The sequence below is a fragment of the Sphaeramia orbicularis genome, chromosome 16 (assembly GCF_902148855.1).
Source record: "Sphaeramia orbicularis chromosome 16, fSphaOr1.1, whole genome shotgun sequence".
Classification (NCBI taxonomy): Eukaryota; Metazoa; Chordata; class Actinopteri; order Kurtiformes; family Apogonidae; genus Sphaeramia; species Sphaeramia orbicularis.
In genome coordinates, this window is record NC_043972.1 from 50049206 (window position 1) to 50069490 (window position 20285).

The following is a 20285-nucleotide window of genomic DNA, read 5'->3' on the forward strand; positions in this document are numbered from 1 at the left end:
TTGGCGAGTAGAGCTGAGCATTCATAAAGAGAATAAGTAAACCAGGCAGTGTAAACCTCATAACGCTCACCAATGATCACTGAAGTCCTTTGATCGAACATCAATGAAGATCAGAGTGGAATGTTTGAACAGAAACACACACTGTATTCAGTGGTTGATTTATTTACCAGATACGGCACGGTACAAATAAAAAAAACAAGATAAACACAAAAATGACACTGCAGAAGAAAGGAGTGAAAATGGAACAAGATAGGTTTGCAGATGTTTCTTGAAATTTGCAAAAATGTAAAGACGAACTATTAAAAAACTGTTCTTCAATCCTGGATTCACTGGGTTTTTATCTGATGTTATTGTTCACATGAAACCAGCCATGTACCATCTTCTTTCTTACATTAGGACAGTATTTTATTAGTTCTTAGTTGCTCTGTCAGTCCATCCTCTTTAAAGAAACCCCGTCTTGATCCATCAGTTCTTAGCCATTGTAGACCAATCTCTAAACTCACATATTTATCAAAGGTTTTAGAGTAAGTGGTTTCTGTCCAGCTTTTATGTCAAAATTATATATTTGAGAAATTTGGTTTTTAGATCTTTATACTGTACAGAAACTGCTTCTTAAATATCTGAAGGTGACTACTGACCTTTTGGAAGCTGATGGGGTCTGTGTGGTTTTAATTCATTAAGACTTAAGTTCAGCCCTCGACACAAATTACCATGTCATTTTAATTCAAACCTGGATCAGCAGTAAGGACTCTGCACTGAGTTGGTTTGATTTGTATGTTTTAGACACAAAAGTACTGTATAAATAAAGTTAAGTCAACTTTATTTGTAAAGCACTTTAAAAGCAACACAGTTGGCCAAAGTGCTGTACACAGACATAAAAACAAATAAAACACATAAAAGAATGAATAAAAACAATGAAAGTAATTATACATTAAAACAGTAAAAGCCAACCTCTCACACTGAGTTGAAAGCCAGAGAGAAAAAATACTTTTTAAGAGCGGATTTAAAAACGGAATCTGAGTCGACTTTCCTGATGTGTAAAGGTATATTATTATTATTATTATTATTATTATTATTATTATTATTATTATCATTATTATTATTATTATTATTATTATTATTATTATTATAAGCTTAATTTATGTGAAAAATCTAAATCATAAAATCTAATGTTGAATCTGTAAATATTGACACAGGTCTGCATTCTTTATTTCATGTGTTGTGGACAGAGGACAATGGACAGAGGATACTGGACAGAGGATAGTGGACAGAGGATACTGGACAGAGGACAATGGACAGAGGATACTGGACAGAGGATAGTGGACAGAGGATACTGGACAGAGGACAATGGACAGAGGATAGTGGACAGAGGATACTGGACAGAGGATAGTGGACAGAGGACAGTGGACAGATGATACTGGACAGAGGATAGTGGACAGAGGATAGTGGACAGAGGACAATGGACAGAGGATAGTGGACAGAGGATACTGGACAGAGGACAATGGACAGATGATACTGGACAGAGGATAGTGGACAGAGGATACTGGACAGAGGACAGTGGACAGATGATACTGGACAGAGGATAGTGGACAGAGGATACTGGACAGAGGATACTGGACAGAGGACAATGGACAGAGGATAGTGGACAGAGGACAATGGACAGAGGATACTGGACAGAGGACAATGGACAGAGGATACTGGACAGAGGACAGTGGACAGAGGATACTGGACAGAGGACAATGGACAGAGGATACTGGACAGAGGATACTGGACAGAGGACAATGAACAGAGGATACTGGACAGAGGATAGTGGACAGATATAGTGCACAGAGGACAGTAGACAGATGATAGTGGACAGAGGACAATGGACAGAGGATAGTTGACAGTGGACAATGGACAGAGGACAGTGGACAGTAGTGGGGTTTTAAGCAGCCCTCTGTCCCTTTAACGGTGTCCATCCATGAAAGAGTGGCTCTTTGCCAAGGACCCGACGTACTTTTTAGAACTCAACCAGCAGCTCACGTTAAAGGTTTACTAATTTTCTCAGGACACACCTGCTGATATTTTACACGTGGAATAACAAACCCTAAATCCTTCCACAGTCAGCAGTTGTAAATGTTAATCATTGACGTTTATATCAATCATGTATATTTAATGTACAGCGTCCACTTTAGATCAGTGATATCCTGGAGCTGGAGACATTTACGGTCTTTTAAATACAACAGGCTTGAGTTTATTACCAGTAATCAAGACGGTAAATGTCAGGGACACTGTGTTCTATCTGCCCCGACACTCAAAATAGATGAGGTGGAATACAATACGTCCAATTGGTCTGATTTGGTAGAAGTCCATTGTGGTATTAGTCCCTTTAACCTCTCAGACTAAAAATGAATGAGTTTATAAAGGACTGACTGCGGTGTTTCAGTGAAAGAATGAAACTGACCATATTCCACAGAGCAGAGGACGCCTTTTTTTTTTTTTTTTTTGCTTGAGACACAAAAGATAAATGTGTCTCCTCAGGACACAAGTGGATAAATCTAGTGCACTGTGCAGAGGTAGTGAATGCAGTAAAAACCACAGTTTCAGGTTAAAACAGATTCTATAAACTAAAAAGGTCGTATTTAGTGTGAGGTCTGTTTGCATTTTCACCCTTTTGGTTCAGACAATATGACATTCACAGCATTCATTTTCTGGTGTTTTATGTTTCATTCAACACATCAGATGTTTCTAATTTTTTCTGCTGCTTCTTCTCATGGGGTCAGAGGTCATGCTAAATCATGACTTTAACCTTTACAACACATTTAGTTCATTTTTTACATTTCTTTGTGTATCTTTTAAGGCTGTGCACCTTTTTCCTGTGTTTTGTTGTTGTTGTTGTTGTTGTTGTTGTTGTTGTTGTTGTTGTTGGGGGTTTTTTTTTGTATCTGAAGGAAAAAGAATGCAAGATAAACATGTATGTTCATTTCAACCCTGAAAAAACAACACAGATGAAGGTGGAATAAGACTTTTACACAGAACTGTACGCCCTTTGCTTCTGCATTTTTACATCGTTATGGTGCTTTTTATTGGGTTCTGGAGTGTTGCACGTTTCACATAATGTTAGTTTTTAATCACATCTTTTATGACTTTTTTTTTTTTTGTCTTTTTTGCTGTTTTCATATTGCTGCACCTTTTCTGTAACTTTTATCTTACAACTGTTTTGTCTTTTAACAAACGCACAGCTTTGTGAAGGCCAACATTTATTTAATACTTCTTCTATCTTAATTAGTTCTTATGCATTGTATTTATTATTATTTACTTATTATTTACGAAATCTGCTCCATTTATGAACTGACAAATGCTCTGAAGGCTTTTTTTTCCATGTCTGAGCTTCATGCTGCTTTAATTCACACATCACAGTTGATTCATTGACCCTTTGCTCCAATGCCATAATGAGATTCTCAGTATTAAATGTGCTCTTTATTGCAGGAACATGAATGTGTTCTTGTGTTAGTTTCTGGAGGCTTATTATGTGTAAAAACATATTCATAGTGATCATTTAAAAGGCTACCATTATAAACACTGTACTTAAACGTTTCCCCCATTTTATATCACTTTTTTCCTGCCAGCTTTATTTAAGCGTTACAGCTGTAAATGTGCACTTTTACACATGATGCAGTCGTTGCTATAAAAGTCACCTCAGCTTTAGTATAAGAATTACAAGGGATGTGTAATGAGTACATTTTGTTTTTATGTCTAAGGTTCTTTTCACCCTTTCATGTCTATTTTATCTCCAACTGTCTTACACTGCTTTTGTCTTCTGTTTTATGCTATTTTCATTTAATGTGGTGTTTTACCTATGTGACTTTTGTCAAATCTTATGGGTCATTTTAATCTTTAATGTTTTATGTCTTTCAAGCAGTTTTTTTTATTTTATTTTATTGTTACCTTTTTATTTCATTTCCATATTGTGTATTTTACTTCATTTTTTATTTTTATTAATTTTCATCTTTTTCATGACTTCGTCATGTTATATTTTTACCCATTACAATTAGAACCCATTACTTTTGTACATGAGAATCTATCTATATTAACAAATAGTCTTTTCCCATCCTTTTAGGTTGAAATCAGTGTTAATGTTAAGATTCAAGATCCTTTATTGTCATTCAACATGTGACATGAAGAACGCAATTATGACCCATAGGATCGACAGTGAAGCTAAAATGTAAAAACAAACAAAAAACAAAAAAACCCTACACATTTAAAATGGAAAAACAATAAAAGTAACGTGCAGATACTATATTTATAAATAACTAGCGCATTGACCCACGGGGATCCACGGGTTCTAGATGTGGTAGTTTTTATGCTGTTGTATATTTGTGCATGCTGTACCGCTTTTGTCCAGCAGTCACCACCAAAGCATTCTGGGTATACCAACATGATTGAAAGGCTATTGTATTCCAAAATTACTAATATCTCCCAAAATACTGGTCCTATCAACTTGCCGTTTTCGCTGCTGTTTTACTTGACCAAACATTTGTAAGTATGTCAAACTGCAGCAGTCACCTCATGTCAGATTTTGTGTGATTTCTGAGACACACACACACACAGGCCACTTAGATTTTATAATATACAGTTGCAGAAAAAGTTATTAGATCGCCACTTGTTTTCTTCTATTTCTTGTTCATTTTAATGCCTGGTACAACTAAAGGTACATCTGTTTGGACAAATATAATGATAACAACAAAAATAGCTCATAAGAGTTTAATTTCAGAGCTGATATCTATCCATTTTCCATGGTTTTCTTGATAATAACCAAAATCACCTCAGTTCTTACATCAATAGCTATGGCATTGTACTGACAAAAACAGTGCTTTTAGGCATTCCATGTTTTCTTTTCCTTCTCTTTTAGTCACATGATACACACAGGCGTTAGTTGCATAACCATTGTTTTTGATGACTTTTGATGGTCTAGTAATTTTTTCTGTGACTGTAGATGAACATGGAGGAAGAGGAGAAATGACTGGAATGTAAACATAACACTGATTGAATATTGCATGGTGTGATATTCCTCATGAATGAATGAACGACGCCAGAGTGAGTTCAGTTAGGAAGGGGTACGGAGGTGCAAAATCATAATAATGCAAAATCTCCCTCAAATGCATTAACGCTAAAGTATTAATCCAGTTTAAAAGGTTAAATAGTAGAAAGCACACATACTTGTGTTAAAATGGGATATTTCAAGTACAAAAACCTGAAAACTCTGAAACACTGAGGCTGTAAAAACCTTAACTCACGTATGTTTGTTCATATCTGCAGTAGACCTCCACAGATCTGTGCACACCTGGGGGTTTTGCAGACTTCATTTCACTCTGATTTAGCTCTTTCGGGTTCAGTATATCAGTGGACATCCACTAACTGTGTTGTCGTCCTCTCAAGTCACGTCAGCGGAATAAATGAGTGCTCGTAAAAGGTGAGTAATCTGAATCTAAACTTAGCAGCTGAATTTAAGATGCACGGAGCTGAAAGTTGGATCATTGTATCACTCACTCATGCTGAGTTTGAGTCATGTTTATGTAGGCCATTTGGAAAAACACAGAACATAAGAGGAAACATTAGTGCAATATAACTTAACAGTGAGTTAAGCTCAGTAAAAATAGCAATAAAACAGCACAGAACAAATTTCAGTACAAGCTTTGCATTTTAGAGTTCTGCTTGACAGTGAAAGTACACAACTATACAACACAACCACATGTACGACGGTACCAGATCGAGTCCAGGGGCCTTGGTAGGGTGGTGTTTTAGAATTAGCACCATGTCTCCAGTTTTATTTATTTTTTTAAATGATTAAAAAAAATATTTAAATCAATGACTGCTGACGACGTAACAGGTCGCGAAGGGTTGTCCCACTTCATAGGAGAATGTTTCAACCCCTACCCTTTGCAGCTCCATTTCAAGGGGTAGTGTCAAGTGCAAGGGCCAAGGGGTAGGGTTAAGGGGGAGGGCTGGGGGAGGGGTTGGGCCAAAGAGACAGATAGACATTTTATATATACTTTTATGTTTTCAATCATTCATTTAATCAATCATTTAATCGAATCAAAGACCATTATCGATAGATTAATCGATTACAAAAATAATCAATGGCTGCAGCTGTACACAGGACAAAGCAAAGCCTTTGTCTTGAACTGACAAAGATACATATCCAAATCTAAAGACATGTTTTATCTATCACACTGTTCTTAATTCTAGTCATACATTGGTGTTAGAGTGAGGGTCTGCCCAGTATCTGGACCCACATATGGACCCAATGTGACCACATACACTTTCATTTTGACATGAATACAATTGCAAATTTCAATGGACTTTTGAAAAAAAATAAATAAATAAATCTAATACTTGAAACCTAACAATCATCTATATAATCAACAGATTTAATAAATTTTCAAATATTTTAGATGTAATTTTTAGCGTCAAATTCGAGCTATGGCTATGGTGTAAAAAGTACAATCAATAAAATTGGTTGTAACTTTTTTCTACAAGTGGTATTTTAAAAAGGATAACAGTTTCATAAAATAAATATCTTTTGCTAAAAAATGAGCCCAATTGATAAATGATGTGTGCAAATGTACTTTTTCTTGATGATGTTCACTTTCACTTGATTGGACCCTTCAATGTAGTCAACATAATGTCACTTACTCCTGTATAATGAATCTATCTGACATCAATGAACATGAATTTTAAGTAAAACAAAGCATTTACAATTGATAACATGCTTATTTTGTTGATTTTGTTAGTTATTTTGTACAGCTTTCATCATGTGTCCTCATTTTGTTGGCTAAAGGCTTATGTTGTCTGCTCTGAACATTAAATCCAGATGGACAACATTAAGTTCATCTGAGGTCTTATTCAACTTACTTATTGTTTCCATTTTCAGCAACTGAAGGAAAATTTGCTGGAAAATAATGTTGTGAAGTAGATCTGTGATGACAAAACGTACTTGTGGCTTTGATCAGTGATATTAGTTTAGGTTTCAGTATTAGTGATATCCCAGTCACCCATACAAACAGAATCTTATTTCCTCTTATTATTGACTTATTGAGACGTTTCCACCTTCATCCATACATTACAAATTCAGGATGGAAGATGCATGTTTGCTTTTGTGAAGTTTGTGTTGGGGTGTTTTGTGGTGAGATTCGTTACCCACCTGTCTCAGATGTCTACAACCATGATACCAGCCTGTACGTTTAGCAGACCCTTCCATGAAAACCCTTACATTAACCCAGATCCCTTTCAGTTTGTTTCCTCTGCAGGTTCAGAATGAGGGGCTTTATGCACTGAGCTCTGTGCTGTGTTTAACAACACCCCTGAGCTGTTGTAAAATCCCAGTAAGACCTGCTCTAACCCTCTTAGGGCTTCGTTTTATGACTGAAACATTCACGTTTCACCATATAATTTACATACTTCAAGGTTCTATTTCAAACATGGGGCAATTACTGTCTGACCTCTGGAGACCTTTAAAGGTCACTGACCTCAGCATTGCATTTTTGCAGTTTTTCCAGTCACCCTCCATTATAACCTTGTCTATTTTTGTATATCTTGCATGTTTTGTCATATCATAGACACTCAGCTGGTGCCAGTTTCTTCAGTCTTGGCTCCAGAACAACATTCTGCTTTGAGCATTCAGACCTCCTGACCCACTTCAGTATCTCTGTGTGTTTTCAGGTGTAAAGGCTGGTTCATCGCTCTCTCTCTCTCTCTCACACACACACACACACACACACATATATATATATATATACACACACACACACATATATAATTCATTTAGTGCTAAAGATGCATAATGTGTGTTGGGTTAAAGGATTTACAGGATTCAGTGCATTTTAAATCTGGAAAAATCAGAACCCCATGTAACCCCCCACCCCCACCCCCAAAACAAGTTCTGGCTAGTTTGTGGAACAGCTGACAGTGTTTGATGAGCTCTGAAATGGGCTGTCACTACACATGAAAATGCAGCTGCTTTCTGACACAGTTTACCGCAGTTTCAGAGATTTAAATCAAACAATGCTATATTTTGATTTACTATTTAAGAAAAAGAAAGTTAATGCAAAATAGAGGATTCATCTTTTTTTTATATATATATTTTTTTGCAAAACAGGAAATTGAGTGAAATAACAGCAGCTAATATTAAGGACTGAACTATTATAAGTGTGCATTCCAGTAAATTAAATCAAATGTGTTCACCTCTAATTCAAGGTCTAAACAGACTTAGGATGTATTCTAGAGCTGAAACTATTAATCGATTAATTGACTCCAATAAAAAAAAAAAAAAAAAAAAAAACTTATTTGATAACAATTTCCCTGAATCAAAGCTGCGTTTCCTTAAATTTGCTGCTGCTAAACATTGGTTTCATTGTTGTGTTTCACAGAGACATTTATTGTGGTGCACATGACACCAGGATCAACACACAGTTGTATGTTAGTTCCATCTTAAGTTGTTACTAAGTTGGATCCAAATGTGTTGTAGACTGCAGTGCACATATTGTTTGTAGATGTCATTTGACTTGTTTGTTGTTTTCTATCTATAGATATTTTTATATGTACTTCTATTCTGTTGTTACTGTTGTTGTTATGTCTATATGGATATTTTTTTATATATCCTTTTACACTTTTTGTGGTTGTTTCATCTCATTCGGAATCAAAGGGCAATTTGTTTGTCATTTGGCCTATTCAAACAAATGTTTAATCAAATCAAAGAAAATAATCAATAGCTTAATTGATTACAAAATAAATGATAGCTGCAGCTCAAAAATACTTGTTTGTTGGATTTGTTTTTTGGTTCTTGTCAGAAGCAAAGGCAAATCCAAGTCTTCTCACTTACTCCTAACTTGTAAACTAGACTGAAAATAAAATAGGTCCAACAGATAATTTACATCCAATTTACAAAGAGGATTACCATGAAACACTATTGTAAATGTGAATTGTTGTTGTTATTGTTGTTATTTCTATATAGATATTCTTTATATATCCTTTTACTTTTATACTTTTTGTGGTTGTTGTTTCAGCTGGTTCTGGAAGAAAGGACAAATTGTTTGTCATTTCCAGACATGTCTGTTTCACAATTTAGCTATTTTGCCCATTCAAATAATCATTAAATTAAGCTAAATAGAAATAAAATAACTAATAGATTAATCAATTAAAAAAATAATTGATGGCTGTATTTCTAATGTATTCCTATCCCATCACTCTGGACTGAGGGGGTCTGGGACACATTTGTCCACGTTCTCCTAGTAATCTGACCAGAACACATCCAGAGATGCACATCACAGATGTCATTTTAAAGTGTTTTAAAAATATTTTGAATTCTCAAAAAAGCTCATAAAGATGTATGACAAATGCCAAATATGTACGGTATAACATGATGTCAGGTGAATGATGCTCCACCTCCACCAATTTATTTGTCCATTAGCAAACTGAATGTCATATCTTACACAATCCAGGAGAAATGTATGAATGCCTTTAAAACACTTCAATCATCACTGAAGTGTATGTCATGAAGTCGATAAACACCAATAAAAAGTTGGCTTATCTATATTTAAGGTGTAATGACTGATTAACAGTGTCACCATAAGAAGTGAGTAACAGGCAGAAAACAGTCCACCTTAAAGGGCTCAGAGTGAGCAGCAGAGTGAAGCTGCAAGAAAATGCACCCCATTCAACTTGACATAAACACACTGTTTTAAGATTAAAGATGAGCCAGTTCATTTGCATATAGGGGAGAAGTTACAACTAATCAGATGAGACTGATGTGGCAGTGTTGTCTAATGCTGTATGGACAGATGTTAATACCAGGTCTAAACATGGCTGAGACTGAAATGAAATGACACTAAGTTAATGTTTATCTTATATTTCATCAGCACCATATGTGTATTAGTAATTATAAAACAAGAAAACTGGCAGATCTATTTGTTTAATCATAACTCATGCAGATGGTGTAGTTCAGTTAAACAAAATATAACATACTTCCATTTAAGTACGTGACATTGTTTTTATATAGAAATACCTGTGACTGTTCATTTGCACTGATGTGTATTAAATTGTTTTCCAGTACAGATCAGGTAGTGGTATGGTTCATTCATCCAAACCCTAGAGGTCTTTGTTGCAGCAGTTTTGTGGAATCTGTGTGTAGTAACAAGTTATAAATACAAGATAACTGATGAGAATAAGTGCATTTGACAGGCTTAAATTTCATCACCCTCTATCTAATCCCAAAGGTCAATCTGCCACGTCTTCACATCTACAGAATAGTCAAAGCTTCTTGGTTTACAGAAAAACTGGAGAAAGTTCTGTGCTTTAGTTGAAGAAAACACAATACTTTGCATTTAGATCCTTCTCTCCACTGTTATATTCATTTGAGTCCGACAATACCCCTTTCATGCATGAATTTTGTATAAACTAGTGGCATTTTTGACATAAAACATCCATTCCATGCATCAACAGTGTTTATTTGTGGAGCATACACACATCCGTGAAGCTCTTCCCACACAGAGAATATATCCCATATTCAAGAAAACATTATTTCAGTGTAAAATGAATCAGTGATTATATCCTGGCAAACCAGTCACTGACACAAAATGACAAAAAAAAAAAAAAACATGAGGATTAATCTGTGACCAAAATATTGCCTTAACTATAGATTATCAGATAATTTCTTTGTAACCACATCTTTTGGATTCATTAAACAGTCTATAAGGACAAGACTATCCCACAGTGGGGAAATTCAAGTGTCACAGCAGCATTTACAGTAAAGTGAACCTAAGAAATATTAGAAAATGCAATGGCACAATTCAAAGTTGGAATCCTTTCTGCAAATGAAGTAGCTTTAATTAAAGACTGCATTACCACCGACTACAGTAATGTCATTCATGAAAGGGTTACAGATCTAACTGTTTACATGATTATATATAACATTAAATGATGTTTTATGTTATATTGTACTACTGGTGTTGTTAATGTGCAGTTTCATACTGTAGTCTTGCAATTTTAGAATAAATCACACGTTTAGGGTAGACATTTGAATGCAAAATGTATTTCAACACAAAAAATAACTAATGTTTGCAGGAAGTAGAAAGTTGCATGTGGTTAAAATACTTGCACACATGTGTTCTTCAGAACACAAAGTACAGCGTGCTGTTGCCTGTTGTTTAAATGTGACTACCGAGGGCGAATGAGGTCCTTTCGAGGTAAAACTCGACTGATTTCACAGCCTGCAGAGGCGTGGGGCATGTCCACAACACGAGTCTACTGTACAGGCCACTCTCTTCACGTTGTGCTCTGCAACGTGACCGCCTTGTTACCATTCCTCTCTTACGTCGCCAGGACGCTTGGCTCCGCCCCTTCCCTTGTCCTAAAAGTGTGTCACTGGGTTAAAGAGGGAGGGGCGTGGCCGAAAAAAGGGTCACATGGGCGACCACCACTAGTGAGAACATTTAGTTCTCAGTCAGTCTCACACACAACAAGACGCGGGGGGAGTTCCTCTGATCCGGTTGTGTTCAGACCGCTACATTACTCGCACTTAGTCGTCAGTTGTCGGAGGTGAACGCCGGACGGGTTGCTTCTCTCTCTCCCTTTCATGAGTCACCGAGTTGGAACTGCAGATTATTCTCCCAAAAATAGAATGAACTTCAGTAGAATCTCTGCAGGCGTACTATTTGCAACACAACGCTGAGTGTAGTCTGGTCGTTTTCCGTGACAGCAGCAGAAGTCGATACGAAAGTCGAGTTTATTTTAGTCGCTTTTTTGCTTTTCCTCTATCCGAGATGCCTGAGGACATCGGAACAGCCAAGCCTGGTAAGAGCAACATTTATTACTGGCATGTAGGAAGTGAGACTGGAATGTTTTCATTGCATGCACAGCGCAAGAACTTAGTTGTAAAGAAGATGGTGTGTCCTCTGTGGAGCTCTCATATGTCCTTAATGCTAACTCCGAAGATACTAAAATATAAGAGTCATTTGGCACGTAAACTGAAGGGAACCCCTGTGACATTGATTTAGTACCGAGAGTTCGACAACCATATGTAACAAAGTATAATAATAGTGACTTAAATGAATAAAAACCAAACGGAGCTAAACTACAATGTCATACTTCTGTTTTGAGAGGAATGACGTTTTCCAGCTTCCAGACATATTTCTTGCTAACAGTCATCAGAATAATAAACAGGAGGATTTAAAGTGCTAAAGCCCGGTTAGAACACATACAATTAGTCATATTTTGATGTCTAAATGTGAAGTGGACATTCTTAGAGGACGTTTTTCTGTGTTTTACAACGGGGTTAGGAGTGCCAGTGCGGCGCTGCATCGGTTACGTTTGACACAACAACAGTGTTCCACTTCCCCGGCCGTGCTCACATGGACATCGTAGCCTAGCCATGTGCCTCTGTGTACACGCTTTCGGGAACACTCCTCTGATTGGTCGAGGGGCGTTCCCGTTTGCAGACACGTTTTAGAGAAAGCACGCCCTGATTGGCCGCAGCGGAGCCCGTGACGCAGGACGTTGCATAATTCACTCCGCACACAGCATTCCCGGCGCGAGGCTGGACTGCAAGATACACGTGAGACGGGAGAGACGGCAGCGGCTGACCTAGATTCACAGCCTCTTCCTCCCTGTTCGCTTTTCACAGAAATTCATGACAAGTCCACGTGTGGGTGGGACGTGAAAGGGAACAGTCACGGTTGAGGTTAGGTAATCATCTGCTCTAGTCCCTAAATTTAGGTGTTAAGGAAGAAAAACACTTTAAAGTTTTTCTTTTCACAAATATTCCAATAATCGCACACAGAACCTCAATTTTTAGAGCAGCCTTCGACTCAGCAGGTTTGCTATTTAAATCTCACTGGCCTACTTTAACAAACGGGCTTTAATTCAGTCACTGGAGCACTTTATTCAACTTCAGCTGATAGAGTGGATGATAAACAACCACTGTTTTCATTTAACATGCAGAAGCCAAAAATATTTGTGGGTGTCACTTTAAATGGGTTACCTCCTGCTCTCAGGGATAATAAGCAAAATATATGTCAATTGAGTTTTATGGACAAACACTCAGGTTGAGGCTGGTTCATTTATGTTCATTGATTGGAAGTCATTCACAATTTATATGTTGAATACTTATTAACTGTAAATTGCAGAATACTAATCTCCAGTCAAACTTGTAATGCAGACCAGTTACAAGTTTGCAACTGGAAATGAGGTCCCTGTCATTACATAACCTCCTGCCAAATCTTTTCACTGTGGCTTACTTTATCCCACGAATGCTCTGCTGCTCCAGTGCTTCACTGACCTGTCTGCAAGGCTCTCAGTCTGCCTATATCACATCAGCAGAGCACGCTCCCATACCATACACACTGAGGCATGTTATGTAACGGTGTTATCCAACCAGCAAGCACTGGAGGTGATAAAGCAGGTCAATTACAGCAGCAGTGAACAGACCAACCAGGAAACACACATACATAGTAAAGCTCTACTGTTTAGGTGTGTCACAGGCATACCAGTATGTGCTTACTGCGCCACCTGACACTTGTATATTTGGCATACAAGTGTTTTTTTTTTTTTTTTTCTCTCTCTCTCATTAATGCAGGTTACAATTTAACCTCTGTTATCATACCTGACTTCCACTCAACCTTGGCAGGCTTGATGTATAGTAGACCTAATAAAAACATTTAATTTTGCGAGTTTATTGGAGGCAGGGCTCTAAGTGTTTTGCTCAGAAGCAAATAAATGCAAACAAGGTGCCTTGATTTGAAGTAACAAAGGTTGCATTGTGTTTTTGCTCCATGCATTCATTATATTTTATAGCAGAACAACAGTAGGAAAAAGTACAATAACTATAGTCAATACAGGTGAATCTGACAGTTCTTAAATCCAACAGCCCTTTAACATTTTTGTTTTTACTTGGGGGAAAAAAACAGAATTAGCTCTTTTTCCACAAAGTTTTGTAATAGTAGAGAATGATTATTTTTACTTATATTGGATGCTTCATGAGACACTAAGCCTACACATTATGCACTTTCATTATTTGAAGCAATTTTTTTTAGAAGCTTAAATTGGCAAATAATTTACTATTCATCAATGTTTCAGCCCTAATAGTTGAGTCTACCTCTTTCCACAATGAATGTCTTAGATGACCATTTCTGGACATTTGTATGTCAGACAACATGCACATAACCAAACAATATCTAGATGAGCTTGAATACATGTACTTGTTTTAATATGATGTTGGTGTTATTTTCCACAGGAGGAGTCATAGCCTACATCTCCTCCGGCTCCGCTTCCAGCCCAGAGTCCTGTTTGAGCACCAGCCCCACCAGCGGCTTCCTGTCAACGTCGCCCACCCTGTCTCGGCCCTCACTACCTAGCAGGGCTGTTGGTATGGTGGTGGACGTTGCCCCACCAGTCAAGAACGGGCACCCACGTAGCATGGAGAAGACTGGCCGCTCCTCTATATCTACAAAGAGCAGCATCACTAGTAAGAACATAAACATTTGGAAGAATTTAACCTACTAGGAGACTAAAATGAATTACAAATCGCACATGATGCACATGAGTTATAACATACATTTGTCTTTGCAGAAATCAATGGTATGGTACTGCTGTGCAAAGTATGCGGTGATGTGGCCTCAGGCTTCCACTATGGAGTCCACGCTTGTGAGGGCTGCAAGGTGAGAAATGCTAAATGATCAAATAATGGAGTTCATCTCTTCTAGTCTAATCCATAGTCTCACTCTGTACAATGTTGACTGCTGGCTCATGGACTTTTTCTTGGAAATCCTTTCTAGGGCTTCTTCAGAAGAAGCATCCAGCAGAATATCCAATACAAGAAGTGTCTTAAGATGGAAAACTGCACCATCATGAGGATCAACAGAAATCGGTGCCAGCAGTGCCGCTTCAAGAAGTGTCTGGCGGTGGGCATGTCTAGAGATGGTGAGTAGATATTAAACACAACACACACAAAAACTATTGGTACAGTTAATCTTAAAACCTGAATTGACAACTCAGGGAAGTAGAGTGACTTACTCAGGAGTTTCATGATGAGTAATTTACCGTAAGACTTTAAACCAACTGAAAGAAGCAAAGTAGTTGTTCAGCTTGTTTTTAATAAAAAGAACCTCAGACAGCCCAACTAAACAGGTCAGTCAAATCTCTGTCCCTAATTAGGCCTGGTATCCAGAAGAATTGCACTTATTGCAGGGTTCAGACAAACCATCATAATACCATCATAATTCCTGGAAAAAACATCATGTACTATGAGTATGAGTTTCCTAGAGCTGGTTTGTGATTGGGTGTCAGCATCTAGTGGCCGTCAGTGGGATTGCATCTGTAGGATATTTCCACAGTGGTTGTTTCCTGTAAATATAGTGCAGTGCAGTGTAAATTTTTAGGCTAAAGGCTATCCTTTTTCTCTCTCAGCTGTGCGATTTGGCCGCATCCCAAAACGGGAGAAGCAGAGGATGCTGCTGGAGATGCAGAATGCCATGAATAACATGATGAACAACAACAGCCAGCTGCATAGCATGCTGCATGGCCACCAGAGCCCGCCACTGCCCATGGAGGCCATGACCAGTGACAGTAGCCCCTCACCCTCCTCCACCTCCTCTTCTTCTTCTTCTTCCTCCTCTGCTTCCGAGTCCCCGTCCTGCTCCAACCCCTCCTCCCCACAGTGCCCTCCTGACTCAGAATCTGTGGTTTCCATGGACACCAACTCCAGCTCTGCGTCTTCCTGCGGTTCAGACAGTGGCGAGGACGAAGTCGTCTCCGTGAACAGGCAGCACCAAGATGCCTTTACGTACAGCCAGCAGAGGTCGCCGAGACAGGGCCAGACGTCACTGGACGTTGCCTTGGAGACTGGATGTGACAGCCGCATGGAGGAGCAGCAGGAGAGCTGGAACTGCTGGAATAACGTGGTCAGGGCGGGATACCAGCAGAGCGCTTACAGTAACAGCCAACATGTCGCCAACACTGCATACAGGGAGGAGCAGGCAGTGTACCAGCAGCAGCACAACAGCGCCCCCCGCTGTGAAGCTTCAGTAGACAGCCAAAGACAGCACCAGCTATACGCTCAAACTGGACCAAGCAGCAGAGCACACTTGGTGAGTATTACTTTTTTTCATATTTTCTGCAGTAGCTGGGTTTTGGTCAGCCATCCTAACCCTTTTCTGTTTTTGTGTTTCCAGGTCTGTCCCATGAACACTTCGCCCTATGTGGACCCCAGCAAGCCAAGCCAGGAGATCTGGGAGGAGTTCTCCATGAGCTTCACCCCTGCTGTGCGGGAAGTCGTGGAGTTCGCCAAGCGGATCCCAGGCTTCCGCGAGCTCTCTGAGCGTGACCAAGTCAGCCTGCTGAAAGCTGGAACTTTCGAGGTAAGGGGGGGAGCAAAAAAGAAAACACAGTAAACACTGCCATGTTATTTTGTGCTCACTTTGAAGTGAAACAGACAGACCCTACAAATGCTGAGAATACAGGATCCACTGTGACTTTTCCCAAACAGAACAGACCGTCAGCTGTGTGCTGACTAATATTTGCTCTGATAACAGTTGAGATTCAAGTGAAAGAGACTTCACAAAGTCTCTATGGGTCTGCTTTCATAGAGAGCAACTGTACATAGTTTTTAGGAAAATTTGCAGGTTGGCATGTTTGTGCTGATAGAAGTCAATTGATTGCGAATTTTTAAAGGCTGGTAGTTCGGAGCAGGTAGAAAGTGTTAGTTGAATAAATCTAGATCAGTGGCCATCATAGTCACCAGTCTAGTTAAGAGTAAGTTATAATTTTTTAACTATTACTTAGAAATTCCATATGAGCAGCCCAAAATTAACCATAAGACCAAGCATCTGCTGATACTGATACAAAATTAGAATCTTAGAACCTTGAAAGTTAAAAAGAAGATAAAGCAGAACAAACCTTTAAACTGAAACACCAAAACCTAATATCCTCTCTTTCTTCATTCGTAGGTGCTGATGGTTAGATTTGCTTCTCTGTTCAATGTGGCCGAACGCACAGTGACATTCCTGAGCGGAAAGCGTTATAGCCTGGACACACTACGGTCACTCGGCGCCGGAGAACTGCTCAACTCCATGTGTGAATTCAGCGAGAAGCTGGCGGCGTTACGTCTGGACTCAGACGAAATGAGCCTCTTCACCGCTGTGGTGCTGGTTTCAGCCGGTAAGAGATGGGTAGAAAGAGTTTTACTGTTGATACTCACCTACAAGCACACGTCTAATTGTGTCTGGTTTTGTTTTGCTCAGATCGCTCCGGCATCCAAGACTTAAACTCAGTGGAGGCCTTGCAGGACAAACTGATCCGTGCTCTGCGAAACCTGGTCATGCAGAACCACGGCGAAGAGGCAGCCACCACCTTCACCAAACTCCTGCTCAAACTCCCCGAGTTGCGTTCACTCAACAACATGCACTCAGAGGAACTGCTCTCATTCAAAGTGCACCCTTAAGACATCAAAAAGCTTCCTGTGGGGATACACTCTCCGACTCCTCCACCACACACACCTCCACCTCTGTACCAGAACCTGCCTCTGTCCCCCATCACTCTCTGTATTTGACCAACAACCCTGTTGTGTGTTTGTAGAATGTATTAAATGCTATTTTTTATTCTATTTTTGTTAAGAAGACTGTGTTAGGTCTGACGAGAAAGAAAAATATGAGATGTACTGTATTTATAGAAGAGATGGCTTACGCTTCGTTGCACACAAACACATGTGAGTACACATGTGTTAGAGGTTTCTAGTTTTGCAGAGTTGGAGGCACCTATCTGTTTTCTAGTTTCTGGCTTTATGACATAACAGAGGACAGAAGTCTATTAGTTTTGATTTTATGTTGCATTTATGTTTCCTCCAAAAGCCATTTAATTCCAAAGTGTATTCTCTGATGAGCAGGTGAATGTGAGAGACAATGTATACCTTACATACCACATGTTCATTTGGTCCAATATTTTGACAGAGACATGTGAGAAAGGCAAGCTATCAGAAAAATGTAATAGAGGAATGTGTGACGATCGCTGCTAATGCATGGCTGTACTTAATGCGAACAACTATTACGTGGATCTAATCCCCATTTGCCTCTGAGAGCATCAGTTCATTGTCATTTGTGTGTAAAGTGATCTGTTCTCCTCTTTTAATTTAAAATGTTTTTTACCTGTTATTGTCAACTGCCTGTACACTGCCTGGTGATATTTCCAGGAAGTTTATGACATTTTCAGCAACACTACATTTGCACAAGCTCTGGAGCCGTAGTATAAAAACCCAAGTAACACACGATTCACAAATAAGTGTGACACAACTTCATGTATAGGCTACATGTGAAATGTAATCGCACTTGTCACAAGTATTTTTGCTGTCTTGGCTACTTTACGGTTTTCATGACACAGTGGGATACTCGCTCTTAAAAAAAAAAAAAAAAAAAATCCAACTTTTTGTGCTTTCTGCATAGCACTGAATTTGAAACTTGGTTTTGTCTTTTTTTTTTTTTTTTGAAATATCTTTCTTTTACTGGCAACACTGCCATATGTAAATACTATATAAATATATACATATATATATATAAATATATAGAAATATGAATGATATAGTATGAATAAATGCAAGTGAAGAATAATCCCGTGTTTGTGTGTTTTTTACTATATGATGTATTTTCAGTATTTTTTGAATGAAGCTGCTGAGTAATGTCAGTTGTACTGACTGAGTCCTACCACTAGATGGTACCGTTTATCTTTCCGAGTCATGGTTTCAGTGCAGTCTGAATCAGCTTTGAGCATTACTGTTATTAAGCCATACAGACCCAAACATCCACCACTGACCAAAACCATCTACTGATGTAAACATTTAATACCTGTTGATCCACTAATCCTATCAATCCATGTAAATAATTGGTGTAAAATGCAGTTTGTCATCTTTGCATGGTCATCAGATACAACTCATTTGGACGTTCAGAGGCTTCGTAGTGAACGTGGAAACACTGTCATCTTCTACAACTTTGATTCACCAGTAAAACCCATGGAGTTGGATCAATGACAGTGAATGGATACAATTGGTTTATGTTCAGTTAATGATATCTTTGGTGAAAAAGTCACATTTTTCTCAATCTTCTCTGTTTCTCATATAATAACCCTCAATTTTAATCTGATTTAATCTGAGTTTTTATGAACATCTACATGAACAGTAAATTAAATATTTCTAAATACCAGATTTTCACTGAAACAACACAAAATACAGAAAATAATATTACAATAAATGATGATAAATCACACAAGAAAGGTTAAATAGAGAGAAAAAATCATCTGGGAACTGCCACAAAAGTAGCACAGGGTCTTTATGGGTTAACAAAACCACATCAGTATTGTCAGTAAAAAAGGAGTAATTAAAGGCGTCGTTATTGCATTATTTATTTTATATACATTTCAGAGATATTTATTGGTGCAAATTGTTGCAGCCAAGAACTCTGACAACACTTCTTGTATGGAGCAGTTGTTTTAAAGCTAGACCAATGTATTTCATCAGGGTTGTCAGACAATACAGAACCAGATGTATTAAAACAAAAAAACATGGAAAAGATAAGAGCAAGGGAACAACCAATTGTACACTTCCACACACTGACTGACCAATCGGGTGTCTGCAAAGATGGGATGGGTATATGGGTGGGAGGCTCTAGGCCAATCATTGTCCAGACACACTAATGCTATATCAGGACCAAACACAAGAGGCTACAGTACAGACAGACAGACAGACAGACACACACACACACACACACACACACACACACACACACACACACAGAGCACTGTGCAGAGTTACTAGGAAAACATTAGGTTTATTGGTTTATTAAAGTTCTAACGTCCACACATTTATGTGAAGTATGAACAGCAGGAAAAACTGCAGTTTCAGTTTAAAAACAGCTTCTATGAATGTATTTAGTGTGACCTCCCTGTGTACTATGGCATTAACAGACATGTCGATGTCTGTGGCACAAGTCGACATTACTTTGGAAAAGTCGACTAGTCGTGTGTTATTCTCTCTCTCCCTTCCATCACATGACAGCATGTGAGCTTTCATTCAGCGCATGTCGATACTCTCATCTTTCTGCATGAAAACATGGAGCGCAAGGTAGTGATGCGTGGATCAGTGGACCCCGGTCACGTTGGTGGGGGTCCATAAAATGTCACTTTATTTGCAGGGTGGGTCAAATAATTCCACAAACGTAGGTTGAAAAAAAAAAAAAAAACTCAAAAAGCCCCACATCACTAGTGCAAGGCCA

At 38.5% G+C, this 20285-nt stretch overlaps 1 protein-coding gene across 1 annotated transcript; it reads left to right on the forward strand.

The window, feature by feature from the left end:
• The first annotated feature begins 11458 nt into the window (after positions 1–11458).
• On the forward strand, positions 11459–18500 carry nr1d2a (nuclear receptor subfamily 1, group D, member 2a). The gene is made up of 8 exons (XM_030157762.1): positions 11459–11829; positions 14267–14497; positions 14602–14690; positions 14808–14952; positions 15439–16118; positions 16203–16388; positions 16977–17187; positions 17271–18500. Exons 1-8 carry the CDS (start codon positions 11799–11801, stop codon positions 17468–17470), a joined length of 1773 nt encoding a protein of 590 aa, XP_030013622.1. The 5' UTR covers positions 11459–11798; the 3' UTR covers positions 17471–18500.
• The last annotated feature ends 1785 nt before the right edge of the window (positions 18501–20285 follow it).